The 24,478-nt window shown below is 38.1% G+C and overlaps 1 protein-coding gene across 2 annotated transcripts in view; it reads right to left on the bottom strand.

Annotated features, from left to right (window-relative positions):
- LOC138944679 (uncharacterized) overlaps positions 1 to 22,413 on the bottom strand; it is a 38,142-nt gene extending 15,729 nt beyond the window's left edge. Inside the window, exons 1-2 of one of the 2 annotated variants that reach the window (XM_070315550.1) lie at positions 21,815 to 22,413; positions 15,454 to 16,046 (exon numbers count right to left, since the gene is read on the bottom strand). In XM_070315550.1, the coding sequence (XP_070171651.1) occupies positions 15,454 to 15,675 (222 nt within the window). In that variant the 5' untranslated portion in view covers positions 15,676 to 16,046; positions 21,815 to 22,413. Of the gene's footprint in view, positions 1 to 15,453; positions 16,047 to 19,485; positions 19,690 to 21,814 lie in introns of those variants that run through there. The other variant, XM_070315551.1, reaches the window with a different exon arrangement.
- Positions 22,414 to 24,478: the final 2,065 nt, after the last annotated feature.

The following is a 24,478-nucleotide window of genomic DNA, read 5'->3' as shown; positions in this document are numbered from 1 at the left end:
TTACCTTCTCTCGAATTGCTGAAAGCAACAGAATTTTGCAATAGCTTCTTCCTTTCCGCGACTAGTCGCACATCTATCTTCCTCCTATTCTCTACCTTCGCGTGTCACGAGGCAAATTTAATTGCGTCCCGTCGATAAAACTGTATGAACGCTCGTTAAGATTTTGCACGATAGATTTTCCGCATGGTTTATAAAACGATTCTGAAAATATTTGAAAGAATATGAATTGAAATGGCCAATGAAGAGATATTTTACGTAATTAGGTCATACTTAGAATGCCATTATTGGCTTTCATTAGTGACTAAATTAGATAGACAAAAAAAAGCAATAAATTGATATTAAACGATAATCGTAACGAGGTATAGTGTTCTATTCAATGCAAGAATTCATCGAAAGACAATAGAGGATTTTTTTCAATTTATCGTAGAGTCATATATAAATTGAAACATTCCAAAAATGTAAAGTTTTGAACTTTTAATATTTACAATTATCTTATATGCATTATTATTAAAAAAAAAAAAAAAAGTTGAGAAAAAATAATGCTGAAATATTATACTACTTTTAGATATAATACTGTAAAAGCAAAATATTACTCAAGATGAATAGGACGTTAATTATACATGTATGTATGCTCAAAACATATGTTGTAACTATATTATAATTATTAATATATTTATTATTACATCGATATTATATTTTCTCTAAGCACTTGATATAAGAAATAAATATTAAATATCGTTATAGATATTAAATAATATCAATCTGACGTTCCTACTAGATATTATCGACCTAATATCAATTTGTAGCAGGGAGGGGAGAGAGCTGTCAAGTGTCAAAGGTATCGCGCAACTACGGCAGCTTTATCGTGCACGGCTCGCTGCCATCGTGTCACGCTCGCCTTAATTTCGGAAAATCCGGTTCGGCGGCACGACCGCTGGAGCGTGGCAGCAGTTTCGCAAGTGAGGCGAGGGTAGATATTGCCGTCGGTGAACGATAGCCCGCACTTCACTATTCGTAACACCGTATTGGTTGCGCGTATAGGGGATGCCGGTTCAGCCGATAATCGGGGTAGTTCGGTCCATTGCCCCGCTGTAATCCCGTCCCCGCCATGCTTTGCTCCGCGCCATCCCTTCGCTCGCGACAATAGCTCTATGTCGGGCATTTCTTTGCATCAGTGTCTCTCAAATCGCGATAAATAATTCGAAAGAGAGAGAGAGAGAGAAATGTATTTGTTTTTATTAGAAAAAAATATATTTTTAAATTGACAAGAAAGAGAAAGAGAGAGAAATTACCTTATCTATTGTAATTAATAGCGCGCTCCTTTAAATTATCTAATATTTAATTGTTAAACAGCTACAAGAATGACACGTAAATAACGTGCGAACAACAAAAAAGAAGTTTCCGCTGATTGTAGTTATCGAGGGAGCGAACGCGTAGTGATTACGTCCAATACCGAGGTAATGGACTGCGGACGTAAAATCGATAGGCTGACGATAAACGTTATTGTCCTTCGAGGAGCGATTCGACAGGATGGCATCGTTGCTCCGATATATAGTGACGCAATGCGCCGCATCGCGCCGATTCGGTCCATCTGCTTGTCAGAATGAAGTATCGGACAGCTTTCTCCGTAACCTGACCGATTCGCGCCGGCATCTAAATTCTGCTTGGGATTAGTCGATTGCGAATTGCCGATCGTGGGACGCGCTACTATTCGTATATACGCATCGAATCGAACGTCCAAATGATCGGTTTAATGCTAAGATTCGTTAAATCCATCAGGAGAAATCGGTCACGTGCAAAAACGTATTTTTACGATTTTTCCTTGTAGCGATTTTCTGGATTATATCATATCATGAGCGCATTGAACATTTTTGTTCTCTCTCTCTCTCTCTCTCTCTCTCTCTCTCTCTTTTCTCTATATCTCTCTTTCTTTGTCTTTGTATATGCAAAGATTTTGTCGAACGTGGAATTAAAATAAGTCGTCATTAAAAATGTCTATATACAACAGTTGCAAAATAACGTTGAGATATATTGTCTTTCAGTCATGCCTCTTTAACGATATACGTTATTTATTTATTTTCTATTATTATCAGAGAAAACGCCGTTTCGTTGCTGAAACTTTATAATCTCGCAGTGATTCAAACGAATTGTTTAATCCATGGCGGGGAATAGTGTATATTTTGCGAACGACATGTCGCTTTTGCGTCGTGTCCCATTAATTAGAGGGCACGATTAACGTATTAACGCAATTATTCGGTTCGTTACATCGCCATATACGCATCGACGTGCTCGTCGCCAAATTTGTTCAATCTATTTCCGCGATCTCATCGAAATTTAGCGTGTATTAGCAAGTTATTACGTATGCTGTACGCGCGATATTATTTATTCATTTCAATTATTATAGGACCACTCAGAGTCATTATCGACAATGCCCAGGGTGACCACAGTTGCTATTTAATTTGCATTTTTGTACCCCTAAATAATGTTAATATTCAAAGAAGCATTATTATAATAAAAGTAAAAATGGGCTTGCAAAGGATTGAATTTATATCAGGAGAAAATTTATTTTGTAACTTAATGATACATTTTTTATCTGTTACTAATTAAATAAATAAACGTTAATCCATCTTAACGAAACTAGTAGAAAATATTTTCGTCTTAAAGCTCTAAAAACTGTACTTTCAAAAACGAATAGTTGAATAATTTTCAGAAAAGGATTAAAATAATTCAACATTTTTTAGAAGTGATGTTACAATTTAATGTAATAGTATTAAAAGGATAAAGTATATGTTTAAAATCGGATTAAACTAGAAAGGGGATTAACGCGAATCGTGCGAGGTGAGAAACTCTTGGCGCTCCTAAAACCTTCACGCGAATGCGGTCGACGTTCTCGAATCGCGACTACGGATACCAGGAGGATCCGGTGAAACCCCGCGTCGATATATCGCTCGTACGATATCCAAGCATCCGTACGACACCCGATATCGCACTTGCCGTGATTCGCCCGCTTCGCAATTCGAGGCGCACGCTTCCCTTCTGGATGTTACAAACGACCGCGATCGTGATGAAGCATGGCGAAGTGCGCAAATGGGAAGCGCATCGATTAGAAGCACACATTTATAATGTGTGAATCAGAGAATCGTAAGAGAACTTTTCTCATAGTGTAAAATGTAGTAAAAAGCACGATGTAAATATTGACATGTTATGTAACGATATCAATTGAATTTTTAAATAATTTAGAAAAACAAATAGAAAAATTTAGGTGAGGAACGTTATTATTGTATCTTACTCTTTAATTGTACACAAGCCTCTCCAAACACGCGTTAATTATCTTCGCGAATTCCAATATTAGCTTCAATCTCGAAGAGAATAACGGCCACGCTATCGAGCCCTTTGACACCTTCCATCGGCTTCGCTCAGTCGCGCACGTCGATATCGTTGCAGGACCAACGCGCTGCGAACGGCTCAGAGGTTCATTTGTCGAAGAAACACCGTCTCCGGAGAGCGGAATAATCCACGAGATAACCGAGACAGAAAGAGAGAGAGAGAGAGAGAGAGAGAGAGAGATGTTACACTACTATGATTACCAATGTCAAGTCGAGTTTGCAGTTGAGAATGTGTACGGTCGGCAATCCGAATTACCGCGGTGTCTCTGCGAGTGTGTCGCGACAAATATACGAAGATCGTCGCGAGATCACGCGACCACGACTCCGGCAAGTTTCGCCGAGGACGTGCCGGGCCAACAACGACGGCGCCATCGAATGCATGCAAATAACGTCGATGCGCTCCCCTGACCAAGGAGAATATAATATTACGCCTGTGCCACCTAAGCTATACCACCTGTATCGAGCTATAGTGAGATGCTCTCTCGGAACACGCACGTACTCGGTGCCATTGTGATTCGAGTTTGACCAAGAAATTAGCCAAAGTGCGAAGCAACGATAGAAACTCTAGTACATTACGCGCAAGTTTATGTACATCCATTATCGACGGATCTTGGGAACTTGTAAGAAACATTAAAATGCCAGAAATATGTGAATTAATAAAAAATATATTGCATTAGAGAGAGAGAGAGAGAGAGAGAGAGAGAGAGAGAGAGAGAGAGAAAGAGCTCTTGTTGACTTTAATATAAAATGTAATTATTAAATTTTATAGGAAAATTTTAATACATATACGCGAGGACAAGTACAATATCTTCTTTATACAAAAATTTCTCTCTTTTATCTAACGATAGGAAGCTTTCAAACATTTTATGAAATCAGAAAGTCTTCCTAAATAATATTAATGTCGATGAGATAATTAATATAATATTATAAGAAATGTTAAATTATCAATTGCTATTCGATCGGCAATACAACATAATTCAAAATAAAAAATTATAAATGGATCGACATATATAAAAAGGTGCTTTTTACAGTTTCCGTGTTTCTTATGGCGGTCTCAGTGCGGATTATGTTGCTTCGGCGTTATCCGGCGCGCTTTTCCGGGTTTTATCGGTCGCTTCGTTTTGTTTCTTGTGCGGGCAGATGACTCGCGCCTCGAAGACAAAGTGCCAAGGGAATTTTCCGGGTTAACCCCGGTTCGGGGGAAAAGGTCAGCGGAACGACACGTTACGGGCGAACGGCGCCCGATTCCGGCCGATAAATATATATCAAGATTAAATCCGCTTTCCGCGAAAATCCTAGATATCGTGCTACGTCGATCCCGACCTCGTATCTTACACCCGTCTTAGCGGACATTTAATTAGATTGCCCGACAGGTACAAGTGTTCGAGAAAAATATCGTTAATTTGTCTTAGAAGATGAAGCATTGATTTTTATAAAATATTATGATAAGAGCTATAATAATTGGATAATTCCGATTACATTGAAATTACCCTTTGATAACGTAATGGCATGTGTGTGTGTGTGTGTAATTACAAATTTTGAACTTTGAGAAAATGTGAGGAAGAAATTTGAAAAATGTAAATACCGAATGCCCTTTTTCGGCGAAATTGCTGACGCTAAATTAATTTCTCATCGCTAGCTTATCCAGATGACAAGTGAAACGTAGCCCGCATCTCGTTGGAATACACTTTATCGGCTTTCCAAATCGGTCTCCCTCGATTCAATGCACTCTCCGGACTATAGACACCCCGGCAAGCTACTTTGTTGAGCGATTCTCTCTCTCTCTTTCTCACTCAATCGAGAGTAGCTTTCTGACAGAAATCCGTAGATTTCTACGATGTCGATTTCAATCAATCCCGTTGTCGCCACTTCGCCTCATCTCCCCTTTCCTTTTCCTACCTTCTCACAAAGTTTCTCATTTACGTCTTGAGAAATTACCGTTTCCCGGACGCGGCACCATTTACTCTCTCGGCTGGTTGCTTATCACGGATACGGCTAACGTGCGCGCTATATGGAATTGACGATAGGGTTCCATTAATAAAATGCTTTGTAGAAATCTTCGTTAATTGGACCGCCACGATATTAATACGGACTTTTATCATTTTTAGAAATTAGACCGTTTGTAATATTCGTGTTACTTTTGCATGTAATTATAAATGAGATTTAACATTATGTATTATATTTCTTTGCCATATCTGAAAATAATTTGGGACTGCGTATTCAGGGTGAAATTTCCTAAAACGAGAATGATGCTCTCGGGCTTCTCTCTCTCTCTTTTTTTTTTTCTGTCGACGCGACGTAATTTTTTCGCGAAAGCGACAGAGCGCGTCCGTTAATCGGCGAAAGAGCACGCCGCGGAGCAATTAAGCGCCGGGACATAGTGCGTTAATTATACGTGAAATTCGCACTTTGGTTCGATCGAGTTTAATGGCCTATTAAAACAGTAGCAGTCGAATTTTACCGGATCTCCATCTCGAACCGGATTGATCATGTCGGACGGCAATCTTCGCACTCCTTGTGTCGAAGAAAATAAGAAAAGGGAATATAATTACTGCTTGTTATTATCTCAGATTTCGTACAAAAAAAGACAAATCTCGAAGATCGACTGAGTCGCATAAACCTGCTAAAATTTAATTTCCGTGCAACCGTAGACTTGATGTTTCAAAGATAAACGTTTGCGAAAAGATCGATATTTGCGTGATGGTTAGATTTTCTAGGAGGATTCTCACCCCGTATTCTTCAAACGAGCCTTCGTAAAATAACAGACGTAAATTGTCAGCCTAACTCGCGCAGGCTGTCATGCGACGCCTTCACGTGCTAGCTTTCTGCATACGAGGCAAACTCGATGGCGCCTCGTAAATTAAAGGGCACAATGGCCGACGTGGAAACGTCACGCGGCCCCTCTTCATACTGGAAACCTGAGGATAAAATGTGAGGATGATCGAAAGGATGACCGATGAGAGATGGTGGAAAACAAAGAAAGATAAATTGAATAATTTATTTTGCAACAACTTTTATGCAAAAATACTTATTACATAGCGTTAACTTTCGATTTTTAATTATATATATTATATATAAAATTTAAAATTGATTGTTATTGAATAATAACATAAATATAATAACATAGAGGTACATAATGTATAAAGGACTATAAAAAATAATATAACTAATGAGTAAGATATAAAGAATAAAAGTTGACATATAAAGTGTGAATTATTGTATAAAGTATAAATAATTTATAATTTAATTCTCTAAAAGGAATAATTTATTTTTTAATAATCTTTAATACGTTAATTCAATAACGCGCACAATATTGATATCTAAAAAGAAGCCAGTTCATTTGAATCTGCGACGCGTCGCTCGCGAGGAAAGAACGGGGGTTTGAGCGCAGCTAAGAAGCTTAAACAAGGAATGCTCGTTAGAAACAAGCGGCGCCTTAACTATTAAAAACACTGACTCTACTTTCACTGTGATACATTGGTGAACGCGCGATGGTGCTTTTCTTCGAGCTGCGTTCTCCTCCCGTTTTCTCTTCCTTGTTTCTTAAATTCTTTTTTCCCGCCTTTTTCTTATCCGTGCAATGCCGTCTTCTAGCAAAACGCTCAGACTTTACGGATACTATAAAAGATCCTTTCGAATTATTTCTTCAATTTCACAAAATAATTTATAATTGAAAAGGTCTGAAAATATTTTTTTTCTAATTGGAATTTAATTTTAAAATATAAAGAGAGAAATATTATCTTTTCAAATCTGGGCAAGGAATGAATATTATTCGTATTCACATTCGTATCTATTGCGTATATTAGATTAAATTATTATGTAACTGAGCTACAAAGATTATGTTTTTACGATGTCTTACCATGTGCCAACTTATTCTGAATTGCTTACACCGGCTTTTCCCGTTGCATAATAATATCTAGTAATATCGCACGATTACTCGCGCGTGTCTACTTTTCCCCCCGATGCGTTTTGCATAATTCGAGTGGAGAAATGTAATTCGCAGCATGCCAGAAAAGCATCACGGCATATAGAACGTTCTGATTAAAGTTAACGATACGTCCGCCAGTCGCGGCACATAATAACGTAATATGTAATAATATTAAAGCGAAAACGAGTATATGGCGCCCGTAAGCCTCTCGATTAACAATGTTAAATCCACAACAATTATATTAATCTCATTTTGTTATATATATTAACTTTCTCAAGATGAACTTTCTGAAAAATATTTTTTGAAATTTCTAATACAGATTTTTTCTTCAAAATTACAATTAACGCAAATTCTTCGGAGTTATAGTAAAATCCAACATAAAATCATTCTGTACTTGAAATTAAGAGAAACTCGCACGCGCGAAGAGATCTACATTAAATAGTGCTAAAGAAATGGCAAGGCAATTCTTATAACGATTCGACATGTTTATCATTATGATTTAGATTTTTCTCTCGATCGCTCGAAGGGTAGTAACCTGCAAACCTTCCGAGACCAGCGACTCTATTCGCGGTTACTGGGTGTAAATTTCGACCCGTAGCTACCGGCGACAAATCCATCTTTGGGGATCGATCAATCGCAATAAAATGTTATTGTTGCGTACCGAAAGAGTTATAGAACGACGGATCGCTCGTATTACTGTTGAAAACGCGAAAGGTGCGCGTGCTATTTTATTATTTCTTTGATACGAAAAATATCGAAACACGCTACATATAAATAACTTATCGGTTAAATTCTTTGAAAGATTATTTAAGGAAAAAAAGAGACACCACACGCAGCATTTATTAATTTAAGGAACAAAAGTCCGCTTTCCCTCACCATTATTTACCAAATAATACAGAATTCCCCGAGGATAGGAAGAAAGGGTAGTAGTGGGGGGAGGGGGATGCAAAGGGAGTACAAACGAAGAACTTCAATAATTCGATACGACGAAGAACGCGCGTTCCGGAGCGTACGCAATCAGTATGAAAGCTTATTGTCGTTCTCTCGCGAAGACAATGGCGGATCCTGCGATTACGGAGCTTACGCGGTACGCCGTAAATTCACACGAGATCGTATCGTCACGAGCCATTATGTTGTTATTACAACGTCGCGCACAGCGTCGTGAGTTTGTCCGTATTACGTTAATGGCAGCGCAACGATCGTATCTCTTCCCTCTTTGGGATTCTACGTCCCGTATGACGAAACGTAAAAAGATCAACGGTGTGGCCGTGCAAATAGAAAAATTGCGTTACCGAGTGTTGTAACATGCGTCTACGCGTGATTTGCGCGGAACACAAAGGAGAGACGTTTTATCAAACCTTTCTCCAATGAAAAAAACATTCACAGGATGTCACAGGGAACATCGGCTAACGGATTTTAAAAATGGATTAGATTAACGTGTAACTTTTTGATATTATTGATTTTCAACATTTCAGAGTGATCATTTATATTAAATATCTTAATCAAGTTGTAAATAAGAATGATCATAAAGTCATGCCGAAAAATTATAAGTGAAATAACAATTACCCGCTCTTTAATTGTTTCTCAAAACATTCAAAATTAAATTAAATTTTTTAATTTATATTCAAAATGACATTGATTACGTTTATCGATTATACAGTTCAAATAAAAAAATAAAAAAAAAATGTAATTTGAACTTGGATACCCGGTAGATATGGTGCACGGGGAAAACACGTCTCGCCGTGGAAAGATACGAGGATACAACGCGCCCGCGCTTTTGTCTAGCGGTGTGCGCGCGCGCGATATCGAAATAGTTGAGGAACAGAACGAAAAGCTCCGCTCCTCCCTCCCGTCTCGCAGCATCTCTCTAACGGCGTGCAGCAGCGTACCGCGTTTTGCGACCTACATCAACAACGGGGGCGCGAGTACAGCGAGAGCGAGGATACATTATTACTGCCATTGGAAAGCGAAGCTCTCTCCGATATGCGATGGTACCGCGACGACCGGAGGGTGTTTCAGGGTCGGTTGCCATGGCGATACGAGCTGGCACCGTGCTACCACGGGGGTGCAGCCTGGAATATCCACCCTCTTGCCTCTTTTCCGCGATTCCCTCCTCTCCCTTCTTCCTTCCCTCCGCCACTTCTCTCTTTCTCTATGTTTCTCTCTCTTTCACTACCGCCACCCTTCGCGTTTTTCTCCCCCGTATACATACGTATTCACTCGGCCGTCCTCCCTATGCCCTCCCCTGTGTCCCGTCCCTTTTTCTCCATCCTTGCCGGCCCTTTCGCCTCTTTTGTTCCCAGGATGATTCTCCAATGGAGGCAACGGTGGTGGCTGCCTGACCTCTCTCTCTCTCTCTCTCTCTCTCTGTCCTTTTCTCTCTTCTTCTCCGACATCTAATCGCGCATCGTCCATCCGGCGATTTTATTTCGTCACGGCGAGTTTAATTCCGGCGTTCTCTGCGCTGCGTTATACATCGTTTCTCCCTCGCGGTATTGTTGCGCAATAACGATCGATCGATAGGGCGTAATAGCGGTCCGCGGAAACGTGACCATCGCGCCGACGAAATTTCGCGGAGGTTCGACGTGTCTATTGCGAATCGCGCTAATCGAGATTCATAAGTTTGAACGAGCAGCCTCGTTGATATAGTCGCCTTTTTCTCGATTGTACAATATAATCGCGATTCTAAAGAATTCAAAGGTTTTTAAAGAAAACCGTCCGTCCGTACGTAGCTCGTTATCGATATCGATATTCTCAAAAAATACTTAATACCTGAAGCTATGTTCTTATTAAGAAATATATAGAAATTGATAGTGAATGTAATAAGACGATTAATTATTTAATTAAACAATATTTAAGATTATATTTAACGAATTAAATTATATACATATATTACATTTTATATAATATAATTTAAAAAAGAGTTTATTTAATAAAATTCCTGATCTATCTTATATGTTTAAAATGTAAAAAAATTCTTCAACGATTCTTTTGTTATCGGTCAAAGAATTTGACTTTTTCCATCAATGAACCAAATGGTGACATGGAATATCTGTATTCCCGTTATGTCCATATAATCGTATATACGCGCCGCAAGAAGATAAAAGACATACTGATCATAATAAACGTGCTGGAATCCCGTACGCTTGTTAAAAAGCAATTACTCCATTCGTGCGAAGAGCTCGCTCGCGAGGAGACTACTTTGCTTCAAAATCGCTGGTTTTGCGCTCTCGCTAATTTGAATTATTCGTCGCCGCTCGGTCGACTCTCAAAGGCCGCGGAAAACTCGTTTGTCGCGCGCGATTCGCGTTTATTCCCGCCACGCGGGAATTTTCCGGGTATGAGAGAGGGGGGGAAAGGAGGCAGAAGAATAAGAGAGAGAGAGAGAGAGAGAGAAAGCGACGCGAAAGGATATACGACGTCGACGACGACGACACTGCGAGTAAATTGTAACCGCGCGCCGTTTCTTCCAAGTGCATGATTACAACTGCAAATGTGAATGCGTGACAAAGTGCATCTTCCGGTCGCATGTAAGAAAACGTACGCTTGCGGATATTTACATCCACCGCTTTAAATATATTTGAGTCCTTATTCTCCTCGGTATCGCTCGTATTTTCGGATAATTTTATAAGAGTGCTTTTAATAGCTAAATGCATTCAATTTCCTGGCAATTTCTCGTGAAAAGATATAAGTATGTTCCCAGATCCCCGCTGTTTTTCTCTCGCCGGATCCCCCGGGGCAGTTTCGCCGGTCTTGCTAATTAACTTTTAACAGGGAAACAAATAGATGACGCAGTCGGGGTATAAAATAAGCGACCTCGTTTCTTGCACCTTCTCCCTCTCTGAAAAACGCATTATTTTTCTATTCTAGAGAATCATACAAAGAATGCGCGAATATATTACTTAATTTCTCCCCCTTTTATAAATTTACACGATTGATTAATATCATAAATTTATTAATTTTTTAAATACAATTTTTTCTCACAAAGAGTTCGATTACTGTGTTATAAATGTAAATTAATATCATTAGATATAAAAATTCGCAATGCTTATACTGTGACTTTTTTGCCATTTATGTTTTTCTTTCGTTTTTCTCATTGAATATATGTATGATACATTATAAATATATCAAAGAAGATCACATATTCTTAGAAGTATTCGAGCCTTTTCCGAAAGAATGATCACGGGAGAGCATGACAGCCGCAAAGGGTCGTAATTACCGTTTTTCGAATGTGTTAAACAATGCGTGGGAAAAGGTTTTGACTTTCGTCCCATTGTCCGTGAAATGTACATTGATCATTTGTGAAACGGAAAAGCAATTAATCAACGTGCGATAGACGTCGCGAGGAAACCTTCTCGGCGAAGTCGATGCCGCTAGCCATTGCCGCTAACGAAACACGTGTCAGCGCGGGTTAAATCGCAGATTCTAGAGAGACCGGCGCGACACGCTCGTTAATCACCGACACATCGTGAGGGTGATGGATTAAAATCAACGGGCGCATCCATACAAGCCACTTTCTTTCTTTGCGAATTATTTCCTTCTTCGAACGGGCGTTTTTTCAAAACTTCGAGGTTCCTGCGTCGATAAATTATATGAAAGTCATTATAGCCAGCTAGAAATTTCTTGTCATCTTTATATATTGTAGAAAGATATATTAAAAATATTTTCTTAAAGTAATATACAGAAATATCTTGCTATTCAAAACTAGAAAAAATTGTGTGTCACGTTTATCAAAAGTGATGTCTAGTGGAGCGTTGAGAAAGTTTTATACAATATAAGAATAAGTAAGATTAAAATTTTTTTTTACGTCAAACACCAAAATTATATATTTAAATTTTAACATAGCCACTTATAATGCGTTTTATATATTGCAAACGTGTAATATTTCTTTATTAACTTTTATCAAACTTATTATGTATTATTTTGGACGAGAGAAGGATGCTTTAAAAAATTTATTAATCTTTTAAAAAATATTTATTTGTCTTTGCATGAATTTTTAAACGATCCTAATACATTTTTCTTGTCGTGATCATAAATGTGCCTTCCATGTCTAGCATTTAAGCTCGCATTAAAGTATCGAAGGGCACGTAAAAATAACCGGCGCATTATCGTCAATGACGTATCGATGAAGAAAAGTATACGATGTCGGTCGCGTCAGTACCTTTATCGTGTAGTCTAGAATTATTATTAGCTCCAACGATTATTGTTAGAATTACATTGTTTTTATGTTACGGTAGCGTGACGACCGAGAATAACGATGTAGAAGTTGGCGAATCAATCGTTGAGAAAATAATATTCGCGTGGATCAAAAAGTATGTATTATAACGTTTAGTCAGTTATTTCTACGAGAGATAGTTATTATTTAATCAGATACTTTATGGATGATATAAATCATACTTTATTAAAAGCTCCAGATCTTTTAATTTTTTTAGAAAATATTTAAGCTAGAAAAAAAGTGTAATAGTGATTGATACTAATAACGCAATAAATCATATCGTTCAACTATCGATGATCGAAAACGATCGCACGTAGAACGTTGCAAAATGGTATCTCAAGAATTCATTGTTATACTTTGTCTTTGAAATATAACATTTGGAATTTGGGAAGAATATCTTCGCGAAATGGGAACTTACCGCGCTCATATTTCTACTCGGGGATAATTTATAGATTCTCCGGACTCGAGCATTCCGCGTAATGTCTAAGATTGATACGTAAGATATACCGTAGGCGAAAACATATTTCGCAAGAAGCGAGCGAGAGCGGGGAAAATAGGAAATCTGTCCGAGCACGAGAAGCTGGCGCCGCGCCGCTCCTCCGCTATCAGACAATTGAAAATTCCGACGAGAGATAAAGCATCGCGCGACCCGCTTTCCGTAATCGATCAGAGTACGCAATCGACTTAGAGAGAATCGCGTACATTAAAATTTCCCTTAAATCGCTTGCCATTTTTTTCCTCTCCGAGATAGGAAGGAACACGCGGAAATTTATCTACGCGAAGAGAAACGCGCAGCCTCGACGAGTTCACGGAGAAATGACACCGAGATACGGGACGAAAGCGGAAAGATGACACGAGCGAAACGATTTCGAGTAATAAATGACCACGATGAATAATAACTCGGTTATTGAAAGAAAATTCTGGCCGATACGCGAGAGAGCCAGAGTTTTCCAACTCGGAGCATTAGCCTAGTTCTCGGATAAGGGCTGCCCTCCACCGCCTCTCTTCCGACGTTCGCCGCCTTCTTTCTCCATCTCCCCTTCCCTTCCCGCGCACTATCCGCTTCGCTGTGCTCTCTTTATTCCACGAAACCACGTCCGCATAATGGCTATTCAGATATCGAATCGATTTATTTCCCGAGGGGCTTTCGAAAACTTCGCCCATCCCTGCGATGAACTTGGAATGGCTATCTTCCCTCTCTCTCTCTCTCTCTCTCTTACTTCTACCTGTCTCGCTTTCGCGATGCATTTTGAATCACCGAGACCCCGGGCTTACCGTAGAGCGTGAAATGTTCATTGGGTCACATTCGTTTCGCGAAACTTTTATCGTCGCGTCGCGTTTTGTCGCGCGCTTCTAAATCGACCGTTAAGGGAAATGAGATAAGTTGCAATTTATAACCACAGTCGGCGAATTCAATTTTATTTATACGATTACGCATTCGCCGATTATACATATCTCTTTCCTTAAAAAAAAAATTTAACGCGTTTTTTGTATTGTAAATTATTTCATCTCGTATGAACTGATATATATGATTTAATGTATCTATATATAGATAACTGTATTAATATTGATTGTTGTTATTATAACATAAGTTATACCATCAACGTATTGTTGTCATGTGATTATAATATCATATTAAATTGACGTAAAAGTCAGTCTGAACAAGACGCTATCAAGCGTTTAAGAGGCATTTCTCAATTGGAAAATTCGATGTAATCGAACGACGGATAATGTGGATAGTCGATTTAATTACACGGATAAATGGATAGATGGATGAAAAGTTTCATTAGATAGATAATGGATATGTGGGTAGATTTATATCTAGTTTGGTCCATTATCGGGAAGATTCCGATATAATACGACGAGGACGATTGCTTCTCTACAAATGTGATTAAAATCACATTCAATTAAGAAAGGCGGACGGGAAAATCGATAATGTTAATGGAAAGACCAAGCGGTTCAATGAAAGATATCACATTTTCATGAAACGTGCGTTACATCTTCATAGATGAATTATTGTTTGATGATACACAATATAAAGAATCGATCGTAAGATTCAAATCGGAAATTCTAGCGCGTCATACATATTTTCCTATTGTACATCAATATTTATTTTACTGCTATTTAAACAAATATTTATTTTATTGGTTTTTAAGGAGCTACAAAAAATTGCTAAAATATTGTATAGATGACATATATAAAAAAATAATTAGTGTTTTTAAGATGTGATATATTCTAGTTGAATCTGATAAACATGTTTGGCTTCTTGTGGATCAGTCCGTCCCTTTTGAAACATGATTAAAGTTTGATCGACAGAGGCGAAATTTGATAACCGTACTTATCTGAACTCACCTAATACATATACACGGCAACATGAGCGATACTAGGACGCGCACATTAAGTCTCCGCGAGAAACTACTCGAGAGAATAATTTAAGTGCTTTTCTAGATGAAGCTCGTCAAGCGATGCTCATCGACTAATAAATGCTCTTGCCGAAAAGAGCGCGCTTTATGATTCATATTTAAACGCGTCCTTTTTGCGGGAAATAAATTTTTTCCGCGAATATTCACGAAAGAATTTCCACGATATTAATTGTCAAATCTTAACGCTAGTCATTAAAGCGTGGCATGAATGATACATGTGTATCACGAACTAATTGTTATAAAAAAAAAAAAAAAAAAAAAAAAAAATGTTTTAAATTAATTTTTGAAAAATTTAAATAAAAAATAATTAAATAAAAATATTTTTAAATAATTATCTTTTGTAATTTTATATTTTTAAAAATATTTTTTATTAAGATTTATAAAAGAGAGAAATAATAATGTTAGTTGCAAATAAATTCCACACCTTGGATCTTTAGAGAGACGTAGATAAACGTAACTAAGCATATCGCGGAATGAGGTTGCGATGGCAAGCTGTCTGACCTTATTCGGGTATCCGTTGTATCTCAGCAGTTTCTTGCAACACTTGCCGCGGTTCTCGTAGTAGAACATTTGCACCATATCCGCGCGATCGGTCGCGCCACTGACGGTGAACGGCGCCCTGGATGACGATGGCGGTTGCTGTTGTTGCTGCTGTTGCTGCTGTTGCTGGGTCGACGATTGCCGACGCCCTAATGGCACGCACGGACACCACCCTGAGACCATCACACCGATCGGGCCCGCCGCCGGCCCGACTCGTCTGACCCAACGCGTCGAGAATATCTCTCCGTTTTCTCGTTTTCTCAAAGATCACTTCCCCCCGCGAGTGAGGGCAAGTCTCTTCATGTTGTCTCTTTGTCGCCAACTTGTCGCCGCTGAAGCTTTGTCTCCAAACTCTTAAAGATCCTTGCTCGTAGATCCCGTTAAAAATCGGCTAATTCTCGCTGGCGAGATTATCCTGAAGTTTCGTTAATGCATGTTTAAAGCGTTTACAAGGGAGACAATTCCGTGTAGTGATGGTGATGGTGGCGATGCTTGTCGCGTAGCACGAATTTGGCAACGATTCTTGTGCTTTTGGCGGCAACCACTTTACAAATCTGAAAGAAGAAAAAAGCGCGATTATATAGATATAGATGGTTGTGCTAGATTTATGCGAGTGGATTTGTTTTTTTAACTACACTTGTTTGTTTCCGTCTCCGAAATACCGGCGTACATATTTGTTTCGAATAAATAAACACGTAATTGAAGGATATTGATTGTCGGTTATGAATTTTAAGGATTAAGGAGAATCTTATATCTTTGTGTATTTATATTTACTTTGCTATTTTTCATTAAAAATGCTTCTTTAAAACTGAAACTAATGATCTTAATAAGCTACTTGTCGACTTCTCTTATTTTTATTATAACAGAGGAGAGTGCATTCGAGGAGAGGATTAATTCCGAGACGGCTCAATTTAATCTGAGTTCTACTTTTGCGAACATTAAGAAATGTGGCTTACATGTCAAGCAGAAAGAAAGAGAGAGAAAGAGAGAGCGAATTTCGCTAGGATATCCGCGCGCAACTACCCCATTTCTTTTACTACGAATATCATTCGTGCTTGTAGGATTTTCTAAGAAGCCCGTTTGATTAAATCCGTGTGCGCGTCGCATCGAATTTCGGCCATTATTGCTCTAAAAAACATGCTGCTCTTCGTAAATCAAGGGCCGTTAGATTTGCCGTTCGATCTCGTGACTTAAATTAACGGCTACTGCAAAAAGCGGCAGGTTGATAAATTGGTAGATAGATGGATAGACACCGCAAATGGATGGATGATTTCTCTCCCGCTATAGATTCCCTAAGGACGCCCTAAGAGATAAATAGATATAATTTATTTAGAGAAAGACAGATCGTAGAGAGCGAAATAGAAAGAGAGATATATACATACTGAGAAAAAAATTAAGATGATATTTAAGATTGACGGTCAAGCGTAATTATATACAATATAGTTACATTAACTAAATAAAAATATATTATATATATATATATATATATATATATATATATATATATATATATTAATATATGTAATGTTAAAAGAAATAGTAATATTGCGAAAAATGTTTATAATAAAAATAATATTAATATTATTAACATTAATTAAATAGTTTATTATTGTTACATTCAAAAACTTGTTTATAAGATTTATATGTATATATATATATATATATATGTCGAGAATTTTAATCAATCGTTATTTTAAACTACAAAGAATTAACATAATATTGGTAAAAAAATCATTAAAACAATTTTTAATGTGACAATAAGTTGCATATACAATAATATACAAATTATTGCAGTACAATGCGAAGATATTGGAAATTATCAATAGAGACGTGCGTGTTTTATTTCTTGACAAAACAAGACACAACGCAAACTGTCACGGCGAAGAGATGGCAGAAGGGGATGGGACGGTAAAGTCATAAAAATGAGAAAAACAATACAGGAATTTGCAATTCATGAGAAACGTCGTCGACTTTGCGTTAGTCACAGAATGCGCGACCTAATTTAAGAATGGAAAATTTGCGCCGTGTCTTCCATACTCTTGGGTAATAAACGCGTCGCATACCGCAAACATCATTCGAGTTACAAAAAAATAGAGAGAAAATTCTACCTTTCGTTTCTGCAGTAAACGATCGACAGCAATTTCATCGAATAATTCATCTTTTTACATTATTTTAATAGAATGTCGATGAAAATTTTATTTACTGCTTTCGTATTTCTCAGAAATTGCTACATTTATAATTCTGAGTTTAGAAATACCTAAGATTGACTTAGAAGAAAAGGAAAGAGTTATAAAAAAAGTATAAAACGATAGATGCCGGCAAGAGAAATCTGGCGAAGAAAAATACGACGATATTTCCGAGTCATCTTGTACAATACGCAGTCGCATTAGTTGTAAAGATTAATTAGAGCATAATTTATACATATATATTTTCTACAATGGAGTGAAGACGCCCCTTTCGCGTTCTCCAAGACAATGCCAATTGCACTTTGTAGAGAGGCCCGGGATGTTTCCGGAGAGTTCCCTCGTTTCGGATCAGATTCCTGTACGACCTCGTAATACGGATCGACGAGGTGCGTCTGAGAGGACGCGCGATAAGTTTGCTTTACGGTTGCACCAGATGATGTCGTGCCATTTAATAAAGCAGAAACCCCGCGAGAGTAGAAACGGGATCTGTCTTCCGTAGACTTTCAGGTCACTCGATACATTCGTCGTGATAAGAGTCGTACAATATCTCAATGTATCAAATGCGCCTAATAAGCGTACCGAACGAGCTCGATCTTAAAAAGAAATATCCGGTTTGACATTAGTCACGATTAATTTCATTATTTTTCTCTATCTCTCTCTCTCTCTCTTTCCATATTTTTTTTATACGTTAGAAAAGATAATTATTATCGCAAAGTTGTAAAAAATAATTTAACGTATGCTATTGGATCGATATACAATATATACCTTTAACAGAATCGTCATTAATATCAACAAAGCGAACAAAAAAATCGCCGATGAAGCGTTATATTTCACGAATCCGAGGGAGCGTGAATTGTTAACCAGTATCAGTTGGAGTGCGGGAAACTCCAGGTGATGAACACTTTACGACTCCCGGATATATGGAAGCGAGCTTTTATATTCATGGTAATCTGCATCTCGCATCGTATAAAATTTAAATCTATTAAATAAATGTTTTTATCGCGTGTATATATATATATATATATAATGTACATTTTTATGAAGAGGAGAGAAAGAGAGAGAGAGAGAATTTTGATAGAATTTGCAAGAAAAGTGGATTTATAAAGAATGAAATTCGACGAATGTTACGCGTTTCTTTATAACTTTTTAACCGGTTTCTCTCTCTCTCTCTCTCTCTCTCTCAGGACCCATTCGTCCGTTGACGTAACAATTTTTCATTGTGACATTCCCGGCTTAGAGTTGTCCCTCGAGAATTCAACCTGCTCTCGTTTCGTTCCTGGCCGAGTGGCCATAGATTACTTACTAAAGCAGAGCGTAATCCCGAGTCTTCGTTATGCCAACGTAACACGGTACGTAAAACATAAGAGTCATGAGAAATTAGCAGCACGAATCATACATATTTGGAATATAATGTATTATATTTTTTACGAGTAGAAGAATTACGAATTTTCAACTTTAATTAATAGTAACTACAAAAAACGTTAAAAAATTACTAAGTTAAAAGTGTTAAATATACTTTGTGACAAGCACGAAAAATATGCATATATAATGAAATATTGCAACAAACGTAATATTGCAGAACGTATTTAAATCTTCTTTAGTTTTATTATTATTATTATTATTATTTTTTTTTTTTTTATAAGTATTAATCTCTCTGATATACATATATCTATTTCAAGTCGAATTTTTTCTGCGGTTTTTTATATTTATTCAAATGTTTATATATAGGTGATCGATCTGTTAGGCGGGGAACGCTGTGCTCGATCGTAAAATAGTTCGATTGAATAAGTTGGAGGCAATTCCTTACCACTGTCGTTGCCGTCAACTCCGTGAATTTTCCCTACGGTGCGCAACTTTTCGGGACCGGCTGACTAGTTCGCGTGCGGATTTCTACACGAACGAGTTAAATCGACTCGACCGGTCTCGCTGGAATTGCTTCGTTCCGAGACTCGCGGAACCGCTAGTAAAATCAACGGCGACGGCATCGATTTTTCGACGGCACAGGTCGAAGTTTAATTAAATCGCGGCGCGGAACTTGCGGATGAGAAGCGACCGAAGAGACGTAAAACCCATAAAAACGAGATAGATTAACCCCTTCGGTACCGATTCACGACGTAACACGCAAATCGATGTGGTTCTCGTACAAAAAGTCCGTAGAATTCATTATTATCGTGTAACGAATGTTCCGAGTATTCACGGTGACAATTTGTCACACGTGGCAGTGTTAAATTAATGCTTAGATTCGACTCGAACATTTAAAGTAATAAAATTTGGCAATTTCTAATATGTCAAAGATTAAATAAATGAAGACGAAAAAGAAGATATTTATTAGAAAAAAATATCTTAGAGATATATTGGTTAAAAAATTATGTTTGAATTAAATCGAATTAAAACCACATAAACTTTTGAATCGACAAAGTATCGGGATTTTTAATTGCTCGACATCTCGATAAATCGCACTTAATTGACAGAACGAAAAGATTAAACGAAATATGACTTTCGCGCGTTCTATTGGTGAAAAAGTTTGTCGAAATATTTTGCAGATATGTAGCTTGTTACGTGTGTGTTCTTTTCATGCGTTTTACACGGTATAGAGAACGCTCGTTAAATCTGTCGCCATTGTCTCTACGCGCGTTCCTCTTTGTAAATTCGCGACGTGTAGTATTGTAGCGAGCCGCCATCGCGAGTGCAGCCACACGCATGCGAGCTCGTTTCCGGACTTTACGAAGCGCCCGCAATAGTTATCACGACAAATAAACAGCGCGAGTCGGCGTGCCTTGTATGACGCGCGGGAGGCTAATGTAAACTTACGAGAGAGGCGATTGCACACGTGACGTATAACACGCGCGTGAAGCAACGAGCACGTGCGCTCAAGCGCTCCGAGAACTTTAACAAGCATCAGATCCTTTTTAAACGAGAGAGAACCAGAGAAGCGGAAGCAAGCAGTAATACATATATTTAAAAGTATGGATTTTTTAAAAAGATTCATCAATATCAATAGCATTAAATATTAGCTTTTTTAACGTGATATTGTAGGATTAATTCGAAGTATTCGATAGGAAGAAGCTCGCGAAATCTAGTAGACAATGCGGGATCTCGCCGCGAAAAATAAAGGCGCTTAACCAGGCCGAACGTATCATATGCACCTCTGCAACATCCGCGACCGACAATTTGATGTATGAGACCGCGGCGACGTGCGCGGGCACAACACGAGCAAAAAGTCTCTCCTCCGCGCGACCCCGTAATCCCTCTTCGTTCTCCGAGAAATCTCATTACGGAAAAGTTTGAGGGAAGGCTCTGCGCCGCGTCGCGGGTGGTTGGGGATTCATCCTCGCAACGTACAGGGAGTTTACAGCGTGTGGAAATTGCGAGTACAGGAGAGAATGGGAGAATAGTCTTGTAGCCATTGTCGGAGATAACTTCCCGCGCGATATCTTCGAGAGGACTGAGGTGAATTTAAACTTGTTGCGGCACTGAGTTATAACACGAATGAAAAGAAGAGATCCCTCTCTTCCTATTAAATTTAAGATTCTCGAATTGATAATAATTCATTCAAAAGTATCCTCTTAAAATAATTCTTCGTAACGCGAGATATATGAACTCATTACAATGAATAAGATTCTCTCCTCTTCATATACACACACACACACATTGAAAGATAGAAATGTAATAAAATATATAATAAAGATATAAATATCAGAATTTTTGTATAAAAGATATAAAGGTATAAATAAGAAAAGAAAAATATACACATTTATATATATAATAAAAATATAATTAATTTAAAATCTTTAGAGGACATTATTTATAAATATCCGGTTTTTTTTTCGAAATAACTCATCTAATTGCAACATGATTAATTTTAATCTCTGGATAAATGAAGAAAGAAAACCAGAAACACACGCATGAATAAATTTTAAAATGTGGAAAAAAGAATAAGATATGAATTTCTTGTAATTATCCTCAAAGATAATAATCAAAGTATTTTCTAACAAATTAATAGAAATTAATCATTATTAATATATCTAATTTAGAGAATTAAAACAGTTTGTAAAAAAAAAAATCATAATATATATGTATTGTTCAGTCTATTTGATTTTTTTATAAAGAATAAAGTGAAATGATAGAAAACACACCTCCGTTGAGTAGATTCCCGATCGATTCGAAATCCTCCAAGCGAGATCTCCTCCACTTTGACTTATATCGAAGCTGCTCCGACTCGGAAGGCAGGAAAGCCGACCAGCGCGCACACACCGTACGTGTAACTAGGGTTGCCGGATATTACATCCCGAATTTCCGGCGTTCTTAATCCTCCTCCCGCGCGCTCGGGACATCCTCTCCTCCATCTACCTCAGAAAGGCTCGCGAAGCATCTCTCGTAGGAGGATGAACGAAGAAGATTATCGGATAACTGACGAGAGTAGGACGAGACGAGAGGGTGAAAGGAGATAACGGCGGGAGGAGAGAAGAGCGAAGAGAGAGACTCTCTATTATACTCGACGCGGTAGGACTATAGGTCGTCCCTTCGTCAGAGGACGAGATTGAGCGACAGGAGACGGAAGAGAAAAGGGAGCCGCGCACGCTACACCGGGTGTGGGAGTGACGTGGGGATCGCGTGTTTCGGTCGACGTGCAGACGCGGACTAAACTCTCGACGGACGGGGGACGGTGGCTCGTCGTCGCGTCGCGTCGACTCGCGCGACGGCGAGAAGCGGCGGCGGCGGCGGCGGCGCTTCCTCTTCCCTCGTGGTCTTCGCCCGTAGACTGCGCTACGGCGCAGGGCTGACTGAGGGTGGCAGCGACGCCGAGCGTCGCGACGCGCCGCCGAAGCGACCTTTCGGGCCTGCGTTCATCCCCGAGTTGCGCCGCATCTCGCATCTCAAACTCTTCGCCGGAAAATTTTTGTCCGTCAGGGTAAGCACTTACTTACGGAAAGAATCGCGTCGATTTCGCGAAAGAACTGTCATAGATTCTGGGATGTTACAAGCGAATGTGGAAAATACTCGGTATTCTATTGAAAAATTAGGAAGAGAAGGAAGTACTCTTTTTTTTAATTTTTTATTTTTATTACATATAAATATATACATTTTATATTTATACATATATATATATATCTTTTTTAAAGAGAGAGAGAGAGAAATTTTATAAAATAAAAAAACATATATACCTATATTATATATACATATAATGACATACAATTTTTTTCTTTTGCTTGAGCAGATATTTATTGCCTGATATAGTAATTCAAAGTTAATTTTAGCCTTCAAGTTTATTAAATTAATTTATATAATAAATAGAGATAAATAGAAATTTTTAATTAATTAATTTATAAGTATAAATTATAAAGGGATTGCTGATTTCAACTGGTAATTTATACGCTTTTAATATATTGTATTTTGTTTAATATCAATTTTATATTCTCGAATCCAATCGTTCAATTCATTTTAAAAGAGAAAAATGTAAACATTTTGGGAAATGTGAATACACACTACAATAATTATTTAGCACTTTGTTAATGAATAAATCTTTTTTAGAATTTTCATATTTTTGAAAGGTCTTTTATATATGATTGTAAATATAAATATTACTTGAATAATTAAAAAATAAATCTAATAAATTTCGTATCATACTGTGCAGTACAAAAATGACATTCATGAAATCCTGCAGAGGATCACGATGCGGTAATTGTCAAGGTTTCTAGCCGCAATTACGCGCCACTCGAAGATATATTAATAAACGGTATAGAGAATAGGAAGCAGCATTTCCTTTCTCGTTTTTCTTTTCACCCTTTATGCTCCTATCTCTGTACTGCTTTTTCTTTAAGTTCCGTTCTTTGGTATACCGTGCGCATTTCTGTATATATGTGCATGTTGTATGTATTATGTGTATATATCTTCTCAGTGGTATCATCTCCGGGAGCCAGAATATCACCATTCGTCTCTCGTTTCCACAATTCTCCGGCTCCTCTTATTTTCTCGAAAGGAAAACGTGTACGAGAGTTTTGGACACCTCCGTGTCTGCAAGCATCGTCTCTCTACGAGTCTTCTTCTTTGATATCTATCTGTCGTTTGTTCGTCTTTATTTCACTTTTTTCGCTCATCATCGGCATCGTGCGATAGCCGCGTTTCCTCTTATATTTTGCTACTGGATCCTCGACGCTAAAACAAACGTCTAACTTCGAGTCACCGCGAACGTCGGAAAACACGTTCGACCATTTTTACGTCCGTCGCGATCTCGTAACCCGTCTGCACCCGTTTCAAACAGTCAAACATCTCCGAAGATGACATCGCTCTTTATATCTTTCTATAACCTGCACAAATTTCATATAAAAAGTATAAAAATAAAAAGTAACAAAAATTTCGATATATCGGAAAAATGTCATCTTTGTTTCCGCTTGTCAATCATAAATCGTCTTCGATAGAAATAAAGATAAATGCTAAATCAAAGATGAAATACGGATGATGGGACGAAAATTCTCTCTCTCTCTCTCTCTCTCTCTTTTTTTTTTCTTTTTAATAGCGATTGTTCTCGAATTATAACCAATACGCGATCAATCGCAAGGAATCTTGGCCGATGACAATTATTGTCTACGACACGGATACGTTTCAACCAGATCGATCGTTTCGACCGCTGGACACACACATTTTTTATGCACGCAAACGCGATACGTGAGCCGCTTGGAGATGCTGCTACGAGGCGTTCCGGAGTAACCGGAAGAATGAATATTTCAGGAGACGAGTCTTGAAGCGCGAGTATCTCATTTTTCCGCGCGGCCGCGAGACACGAACTAGGACGATCGGAG

This window comes from Polyergus mexicanus, unplaced genomic scaffold (genome assembly GCF_030449975.1).
Source record: "Polyergus mexicanus isolate NDT 795.1 unplaced genomic scaffold, iyPolMexi1.0 SCAF_2, whole genome shotgun sequence".
Classification (NCBI taxonomy): domain Eukaryota; kingdom Metazoa; phylum Arthropoda; class Insecta; order Hymenoptera; family Formicidae; genus Polyergus; species Polyergus mexicanus.
This window is presented reverse-complemented; position numbering and strand designations above follow the sequence as displayed.